Source organism: Nothoprocta perdicaria, unplaced genomic scaffold, assembly GCF_003342845.1.
Source record: "Nothoprocta perdicaria isolate Ctin4 unplaced genomic scaffold, notPer1 scaffold_43, whole genome shotgun sequence".
Lineage (NCBI taxonomy): Eukaryota > Metazoa > Chordata > Aves > Tinamiformes > Tinamidae > Nothoprocta > Nothoprocta perdicaria.
Genome location: NW_020455677.1, coordinates 847,931 through 858,152, shown reverse-complemented (window position 1 = coordinate 858,152; position 10,222 = coordinate 847,931). Strand labels below are relative to the sequence as shown.

At 37.6% G+C, this 10,222-nt stretch overlaps 1 protein-coding gene across 3 annotated transcripts in view; it reads right to left on the bottom strand.

Annotated features, from left to right (window-relative positions):
* Positions 1-5,427: 5,427 nt before the first annotated feature.
* Positions 5,428-10,222, bottom strand: part of EML4 (echinoderm microtubule associated protein like 4) — a 134,484-nt gene continuing 129,689 nt past the window's right edge. For all 3 annotated transcript variants that reach the window (XM_026046300.1, XM_026046301.1, XM_026046299.1), the window contains 2 exons: positions 8,628-8,758; positions 5,428-8,048 (listed from right to left, as the gene is read on the bottom strand). In XM_026046300.1, the coding sequence (XP_025902085.1) occupies positions 7,584-8,048; positions 8,628-8,758 (596 nt within the window). In that variant the 3' untranslated portion in view covers positions 5,428-7,583. The remainder of the gene's footprint in view (positions 8,049-8,627; positions 8,759-10,222) is intronic.

Here is a 10,222-nt window from a genome sequence, read left to right as displayed (position 1 = left end):
TACCCAAATCCTTCCTGCGCGGCACTGTAGGGCTATGATTTATTCCCATGGGATGATTCTCAGTGAAGCTGCATCTCATGAAGTGGGGAGATACCGTTGGCAATAATTCAGGATTTAAAATTGGATACAGCCCATAATTTCCCTTTTCTTTCCTTCTAACACACGTAAAAGGAAATGCCTTTTGTACCATCTGGGACATTAAAAGGACACAAAGATCAGACTCCAAAGAGATGGAGGCCTCACAGGAAGACACTTTCCAGCCAAACCTGTGACACACCATGTGACAACACATCCCTTCATCCGTTTCCAGTAAAAATAACTTAAATCTGTGGAATAATAATAAAAAACTCAAGGTTGCAAAAGCAAATTCTGAATATAAAATCCCATCCCTCCCCCTCTTAGAAATTCACGGATCGTGACAGCCTGCGTGCTGCTGCTAAACTGAAAACATGCTGGGAGAAAGTAATCCAAGTAAGCGAGTCCGTTCCAAGAATATCACAAACGCTGATAATGATGATATACTATAGCATGGAGCTCATAAAAATAGAGAGACTTTAATGGGATTCTGTAATCCGGGGTGGACCAGGGCACATTCCACAGCTGCCTTTTGTCTTTTCTTTTTTTTTTTTCCTCCTCTCTTTAGCTTTTTTTAGTATCTGCATTTCTGCATTTGCATGTATACATAACCAATTCAATTTAGCCTCTAATTGCATTGAAGATTTTTTTTAAAGATGAAGCTAAGACAAGCCAGGATTTTTAGATAGCAAAAGATCTATTTGAGTTGCAGCATTCCACCTCTTCGACAGTTAGGGAGAAGGAGCCTGATTTAATTGCTGGAAATAAGGATATGATGACATTCCAGATTAAGAGAAAAAACATTCTGCAATGTTGTGTATAATTGAATAAAAATCTATTAGACCAAGGGGCCTACTCAAGGAAAGACATTTCAGAGGTACAATTCTAGGAAGGTCCCCTGATAGAGTAATTGGGAAGAAAATTATTTGTGGAGGTTTTTCATATGAAGAATTATCAATTCTTATTTAAAATGCTCAATAGCAAAATTAATGTATACTACATACACAAAATGTAACAGAAGCAGATTCACATGGTCCTGGAAAAGGATGAAATGGGCATCCATCTTAAAAAAATCCTTTAGTATTTTTTGGAATGTTTAATGTTTCATATTTGCCTCCCACAACTGGCACTATACAAACACAAGATTGCACTTGTGTGCAAATTAGGAGACATGCAATCATTAAAGACATGCAATCATTAAAGACAAAGACTTTTAGCATAAGAAATCTGGCTCCAGACACACTTAACTGACATTTAATTTCCATTTGCTACGTTTGGAGCAAACAGTAACTTTCAAAGAACCCTATCTACACTACAGCCATTTCATAAACATTCATGAAAAGCACCTGTTGAGCATTAGCAATGGTAGAGAGTTGTCTCCAGGCTGTCCCCTCCTGTCCCCAGGCTTATTTCCATGTTGACCAACCCTTCAAGAAAAAGATCTATATCAACACAGCACAAAAGACAATGTTTTACACTTAATCTGGTCTATGGTAGAGTTTGCAGCATCACTAGAGAATAGAGTGACTGCTGCAAGAGCAAGCTTTGCCTGGAGACCTCTTTGATACACAGTATATTTGGGAACTCCATTGCAAGAAGAAAAGGAAAATTACTCGACTGACAAGTTAGTGTATTTAAGGAGAATTTAAATTCTGAAACAGAAATTACAAGCAAATGTCAAGTGCAGCTATAAGCAAGGGCTTTCGGACTGGAAACAGTGATGTACATGAATGAAGTGTGCATTGTGTAGCAAGGGGGGTCTGCACAAAGTCAACTTGCTAGGGAAGTAGTGCAGGGAACACTGCTGCAGCATCACACAATGGGGGATATAGTATTACCAGAACTATCTGGAGTGTTTATTTTGGATGACCACGCAATAAAGCTGTTCTACAGATAACATTAAAAGTTACTTAAAATAAATAAATAAAAAATTATTAAAAGAAATAAAGTATGAACAATGAAATTGGAATTTCGACAGCTTGTAAGAAATCATGGCAATACGTGTTTTTACAAAAATGCCAAAGAATTAAAGGGTGGTTATTTTAGACCAAAGCAATATAATGCAGAAAGATACACGTAGAAGAGACTGCTCACATGGTATGGACCTTTCTGACCCCTTACTTGTGATTCACCTCATGAGACCATTATCTCGTAAGATCTAGTGAGGGCCCACAGGTCTCCACTGAAATTACAATTACACAGAAATCACTAAGGTGTGGACTCATTACAGAATTTAGTTTAACTAGGCTAACTTTTTTTGGAAGAGACCAAAGTCTTTTAGAACTGTTTTTAAAAAGAAAACCAGCAACAGATCTCTAGAAACCTCTTGTTTTATGAAATCACTGGTAACATCAGAAGTTCTTAAGAAAAACTGAACACTTACATAGATTTTTCTCATACAGAGAAGACCTAAGGAGTGAGAAAAACGACTGGAAAAACCTTCAAGTCATAAGGTGTTTATATTATTCAGCAAAAATGCTCCCTACTTCTTGGTGCACGGTCCTAACAGCAGTAACAGGAGACCTGTTTTTCACTTTTCAGTGATGAATCCAACAGATCATCTTGGCAATCAACGGCATTTCTCCTTGTTGGTGTGTTTTGGTCTCCTCCTCCCTCCTTAGCCTTCCTGGAGCACATTTAGCCGTGGGGCAGGAGGAACATATAAGCTTCCCAGTCTAACGTTTCTGTGTCTTCATGGAAGGAAAACCAATGCCCATGCTAGCAGATCTCTGAAGGAGTTGGTACGCTGTCTGATAAAACTCCCTGGAAGAGCGTTTATGAAACACACAGAAGAACACCGGAACACCTACCTTTAGAAAACGTGTTAGGCTGGAACCTCCTGAGGTTTGCAAGGCTTGGAAGCTCCCTCAGCCTTGCTCCCCTTGAGGAGGATGGTAGTGAGGCACATGGAGGTGACACTGGGGACCTGAGCTGGGGAACCTACCTCTGGTACAGCCACAGTCCCACAACTGCACAACCCAGTCATGTTGCCTGAAATTAGCTTTCCTGCCTTGCAAGGAGGTCATGCTGGGAATGCCTCTATCCAATGACTTTCTCCCTTTGCTCCTAAACCTTCCGAATTCATTGCAGTCTAAAGCAATTTCTCTTTCAAACGTTAAAAATTGCCTTGAAGAGCTGTATCTTTGGATGCTTATATACGCATCTCCACACAAATACAGAACCACAAACGTGCATTAAATACATATGTACAGTGTCTGTTTTTCTAAACTGCATAGTGTCTAACCCTCCTGTATGCAGCTCTTAACTCTCAGTTGATTAAAGTATTAGTACACAAAACATCTGTCAGAAAAAAGATTAGGCAATAGGCTCAAACTTGTACAGAAACGAACAAACAAGCAGCGTAAATATCACACAAATAAAATCCATGTCATGCAATATTAATCCTTTCATTGCCAGGAAGTAACATTTTAGTGGCATGAGGCAACGGAAGGGAGAATTTGTTGTTTGGCTCAGCCAAAGTTAAATTTCACAAGGACATTTATGTCCTGATTCAGCTGAAATAATTCATTGAACTGAAGGAAATATAAGGGAGTCTAACCAACTTGCACAGATGAAGAATAAAGGAGAAAATGCAGCCTATGCTGAACAGTATGTTGCATTTGATATGACATGGAAATTTGATTTATGCCTGATTTCAAGAAAGAAAAGTAAACCCAGAATCTATGCATTCTTAGGAACAGTAAAAATAAGAGGTTGAAACTTAACATAAATTACATACAAAAATCATTACTTTTTAAGGACAATTACAGCAAAATCAAAACTAAGAAATGCTTGACTCATGAATACCCTCTCTTACTCTGGAACTTGTATGAGAAAAAAGAAATAGTAGTATGTGATCATACCCTGAAAGAGGGCTCTTTTTACACTGAAATATATATATATATGCACACATATATAACTATGCATGATTATATACTCAATATGGATTGATGGTATATGCATCTAAAACCTTAGTATTTCCCAACATTCAGGTATTTTACTACACAATCTAAAACAAGGTCATGTAGATTTTGAAACTTACATTTCAATCATGTAAAATGGGGTGTTGTTGCAGTTTCATGCCTTCAATGACACACCCTGCATTTCAGGGTGTGTCATTTCACAAGACCTAAGCCAGCAACAGACACTGCCAAATAAGACTGGGTACCTGGAGCCACATCGTGGGTCCATCACTGGAGAAGTTCACAAAGATCAGGTTTCTAACTTACCTCCTCTTGAGGGAGATTCTTCTCGAGGGAATCTTCTCAGTTCCTTTATCCCAGGAGAATTGGTAGCAAAAATCTTATACTCAATTTGGGCGGAATTGGAACATCTCTAGAGCATTCTGCTGTACAGCCCTCCCAAGTGCAAGGTCATAAATGATGCTGTAGACATTCTCGAAGTGGCATGGCATGTCCTTAAGGCTCACTACTACAGTTAGAGCAACAATATTTTCCTGACAATTTGAAGACTCACTGTGATTTCCATTTTTTTTTTTTTTTTTTTTTTAAATAGAGGATAACTATAAGGCCATTCTGAAAGCATCTTTTTCCTCTCCACCCTGCCCCTTGCCATTTGTGAATGACAAAAACCAGCTGCAAGCAATGGAGGAAATTCAAATTTTCGTAAAGGACTCTGAGAATGTTTCACAAGAAATATATTAAGAAACTGAAGCATACTGTAAATTTCTGCAACTGGACACAGACCACTTTGAATGTGGAAGTGTTGCCGCATTCAAGGTGTTATATCCAAAATATACTCACAGTTTTTATATGATTTCTAGCAGAAATCTACTGATAGAATCCAGAAAGGTTAACTGCAACAAGTATTTAAAAAAGTCCCTATTTGTAGTCCCACAGTTCCCATCAATTTACCACTATTAATCAGCTACAGTATGATCACGCTAGTAGGCAATTAACTAGCAATGGACAGGAGATATGTCAGAAAATGTTTCAAAAGTCAACAGTCAAGAACATTGCTTAGGAGCATCGTCACTACTCATGAAATTGAACAAGATTATTTCAATAAATCTAGATAATTATCAAAAATATACAAGTTAAACAAGACTTTTTCTTCCCTCTTCTAAAATGCTCCAAAATCTGAAAATGCTGACATGCATTTTGTGTGCATAAAAGCAGTAGCATTAATATGGAAAAAGACACTGCACTTCATTATTTTGATTATTTTATTTTTTAAATCTTCAAAATTTTCTGCCTTGAGACAGGAATGCATGATAGATAGAAATGGCTCAAACATCTTCACATGAAACACTCTTAATCATAATTCATTCACAATTATTTTTCTAAAACATCTACAGTTACATAATCCCACCCATTTCCATCCATTATCACAGATTTAATTATTTGTTAAACAGTAGTTGCCAGCAATTGAAAGCTGTAAGGCTTTTTGCATATTAGTAGAGTCTTCTGAACTACAAACACAAGAATATCACAACTATAACTCTCACTTTATATGGCAACCCCAGGCGACTGATGTTCCAAATGAAATGTGTTGCTTACTTGGAGTTCATAAAAATCAGAGAGAGCTCTGTGCCTCATTAGCTCTAAAATCCTTTTTTTTTTCCTTTACTAGGATTTTTCTATACCTACAGCATATTCCCCATTTGGAACCATGTATTTTGATGATCTGAACGTTATCTTTCATTGCTATTATTTGGCAAATTTGCAAGTCAGGCATACTAGAGCCCTCCAGTAAAACACTATGTACAGAGCACAGTTTAAACAGATGGGTTGCTTGGAATCCATACCTCCCTTCATCAGAAGGGAACTACTTTGAGGTTTCTGGAACTGTTGTAAACAAGAGGATATTTTATATATATGTGTGTGTGTGTATATATATATTTATATATTTTATATATAAATGTTCTAAAATGTCCTTTGGGAGTCCATTTGTTTTTATCTTTCCGAATGATGACTAAATACCTGATCTGTAGCATTTCTCCTGAGAAGACACTAGTAAGGGAATGACAGTTTTGATGCACTTTGGAATGGCACAATCACGTAAACGCTTGCATAATTAAGACTTATGAACTCATCCAAAGTTTCTACACATGATACTCTAACTAAAAACTAAAATATCAGCACAATGCAGCAAGTTAAAAAAAAAAGAAAATTCTATGTAATCAAAATATAAACAAGTACATAGGAAATGGATATCTGTCAGTAAATCTATACCTTTTTAAAGTAGGAAACATATGCACTTAAGAAAAAAACTGTAGCTATCTGACAAACTTCATAAAAAAATTACTTTCCAAATGCATAACAAATGCCAAGATATCCCGTAACTGGCCAGGAATAGCCACATGAGAGCTGCATGGCTTAGAGCAACTGGGGGTGGGGGGAGGAAATCACAGAAATGATAGATCAGCAAGTCTGAAAAAAATCACATCATCTAAATTACCGTATGCCTGTATACTTATAACACAACTGCTAAGGAGCCAGAAAAAAAAAGAAAAAAGACAACCCCTTCCTTTCCGCCCCCTCTACACCTCCCCCCCCAAAAAAACATTTTAATATGCTAATCCCAAGCACCAATTTAATAATTTAACTGCATTTCTATTTCTCCTACTAGGGATGGAGCAAGTTCTGCTTGAAGGCTTGAAGTTTAACTCTAGAACCCACCTGACTGTTCTTGCCACGCATTCTCTGCTGTTCACATTAAGGTCACTGTAAAGACTCTCTTAGGTTTCAGACTCTCGAGGCAAGCAATTCTTTGAAGAAACAATTACAACACAACCTACAACTCAAATCGACTTTCAGGTCATGAACAAGTGAAACACACCGGTATCTGGTTAGTCTGTTATTAAATGGTCTGTAAGATGGAACAACCACCACCGTTCCTCAATAGGATTTGCTTCAGAAATAGCAGCACCCAGGGCAGACCAACTGTGAGTGTGTCCAGACTCTATTAAGAATTAGTAGTGTCAGAAAATTGCATATATGTTAGATCAAGATGGCATTGACGCACATGGTGTCGTTACACTGTTTTTCCTCTCTTTTTCTCGTTAGGAAAAAATGAAGGAAAACAGCTCTACACAGAGCTTTTCAGGTTTCTGTTTGTCCTCACACCTGGAAAAAGCAGCATACTACTACTCAACTGGAATCACCCAGTGTTTCTGTTTGGTTTAGTTCTTTTAGGAAACACTCTCACACAGGAAAGGTGGTCAAAAAAGCTCTACTTCTTAGAGCTAGCTCTTTTTTTTTTTCCAGTATGTATTTCATGCCACTTCCTGACCACAATTTCAGAATTAAGATGAATGAATCTATGGTAATGTCCACTACTAACTTTGACCAGGCCTTGACACAAACCATGAAGCTGGGCCCTTGAGATGGTTCCACATATTGAACTGAAGGTCAGACTAAAAATCTCACTGAAACTCAAAAGCTGGTGTGGTCATGAATCTCCGCTACTTCTCCCTATTTGAACCCTCACCCCTTAATGAAGTAATGCACACCAAGGGAAGATAAAAGCCATCCAAGTTGGAAGTGTTAAGACACCGGTGAGTTATCCTGCTGCTCTTCAGTTAGAGTGGATTCACTGTGCTCCTCACTTGTCTCATTGGATGGTTCTTCATAGCCTGGCTCCGCAGGATCCAGGCTGCTCCCGTCGCTTTGCTCCTCGCTCTGCTCTTCGCTGGCCTCCGCAGACTGCTCCAAGTTGCTCTCCAAGGAAGCTGGAGAGCTGCCAGTTACACTTTCATTTTGATTTATTTCATTAAAAGGCTGTGGGAGAGGTGCAGGAGACTGTACAGCGTTTTCACTGGCAGGGGTGGGCACTTTGTTTGCACCGATTTCTACTACAATGTCATTTTGTGGTAGAGTTACCTTCTCCACAAGTTTCCATTGAATAATACTCATGTCTTTCCCTCCAGTTGAAATCAAGTGGCCATCATTATAGGTAAAGCTGACATTTGTCACATGACTACTGTGAGCGCTGTATTTGTGACTTGGGGCCTATTGAAATAAACAGGAAAATAAATCATACACTTGACTAGAAGAGCACATGATACCAAAATCTAAACAAGCTATTAACATTTGTGTCTAGCCATTCAAGAGAGCCCTTTATTCACATAAGCATTCCAACTTATATTTGCTTTTTTTTCCTCCCCAATATTTCCCTCCAGAATATCTGTTTAAGGTTTGTAACTTGGGACAAGTTTAGAAATATCTTATGCAAAAATTAAAAGACTTAACACTAAGGGCAGCCAACAGCAAGCATTAAGCCTCTGCTTCAGTGCTAAAAAATAACTACTATTTCATATATACATATATTTATGCATAAATATGTGTGCATGCGCATATATATATGACTACTTTCATGATTAAGATTTATACACACACACACGAACACACACACAGATGTATACATATGATCATATTTCCTGATACAATGGTTTTTCCTCTTTGTTCTCAGGGAAAAAATGTACCATTTGGCTGCAACATTCAAAAATAACTGGTCTGGAAGCAGATGTCTGGCACAGAAGACTTCATGCAATGCACACAATCACATAGACTAGACTGGTCTAGACTTACCTTTGGCTTGGAACAGGGATACTGAAAGAGATGGACTTTACAAAAATCATCAGCAACTGCTATCACTTTTCGATTATGGGATCTGACAAGGGCATTTATGTCTGTCCCATCTGATCCTTCAGGCCAAACTCCTAGGAGAGAACAGAACAGTTCAATTTAGTGATAGTACTTTTAAAAACACATTAAAAATTAATTCATAAACAAAAACGAAATCAATAAAAACAGAGACAAATATAATAAAATATAAACATAAAATTCAATCAGAAAACAAAAAAAGTGTTTTGGGCTCTATAATTTGTTGCTATTCTAGCACCACTTCCTCCTGCTAAACCCCAAACTGCAGTCAGGGCAACCTCTGAGGCGTGAAAAGTTTCCTTGACTGAAGCCTCCATCTTTGTACAAATGCTTTATAACCTGATACTGAAGCATCAAACAAGACAAGACACTACCTACAGAATTCTTTTTTTTTTTTTTTTTAAATTCATGTCCATTTTTAAGATTTTTTTTTGCATGATTAAAAAAATACAACTGATTAATGATATTTTGCATGGAAACACGGCCTGTACATGTTTCATAGACAAAAATGCTGTCAAGTGCCTAAGTACAATTCAATATGCTTAAGCGAGGAGCACGACACTGATATGTCTAGACAAAAGAATAACAACATTGCCTGGAGGAGAAGCCCTGAATAAATATGGGGCTGCAGTTTTAACAATTCAATAAAAGCATTAGAAATTACTACATTTAATTTAGAATTAAAAAGACTAGGAGTCAAGACTGGTTTTTTAAGTTGTATTTTTGAGATTCACAAATTCTTTTACCATTTCTAAAGGTATGGCAATCCTTTGTTATAGGACAGAAGATTTGCTTTTAGTGTATGAGGTAAGCAAAGAAAAAACAAGGCATTAAAATGTCCAAGTATTTTGAGTTTATGAACTTCAACAGCAGCAACAACAACAACAAAAAAAAAAAAAAAAAAAAAATCCAAACAAACAGAAAGGAATATGAAGTAACAGAACTCTTAATAAGTATGACAGCAGCACATGAGTTTTAATCAGAGGTAAGTCTCTCCAAAATAATCAATTTTGAGGAAAATGTGGAAAATACTCAGCAAGTGAGGAGGATACTTTAAGTACTCAGGGTGCAGACTGAAGACACTGTTAAGCCAATATTAAAATATTTATAATGAAACAGGGATAGTGCTTCTCTCATCCCCATCTTTCACTTCCATTCTCCTCCTGCTAACAACAGGGCATGCCTGAGCCCCCACTATCCACAGCACAAAATTAGCAGAACAAGTAAACATAAAAACCCACGAAGTCCCCAAACCCAAAACTTAGTCCTCCTTCGGCACATTAAAGGGAGCAGCCCTTCAGCAGTTCGGATCTCTGAGCCAGATCGCCAAAGGGTCAGTCTTAATTCTTCTGAGTTCCCAGCTAACTGCTGCTTAGACTCAGTTCTCTATCTGATTTAACGGGAGAATACTTTGCTAGAGACCAAGTCATAATTTTAAGATTCTCTCAGGAGTGTCAGACTAGTAGACAATATAAAATTAAAGTTTAACAGCTCTTGGCTAGAAAGTTTACTTTTATACT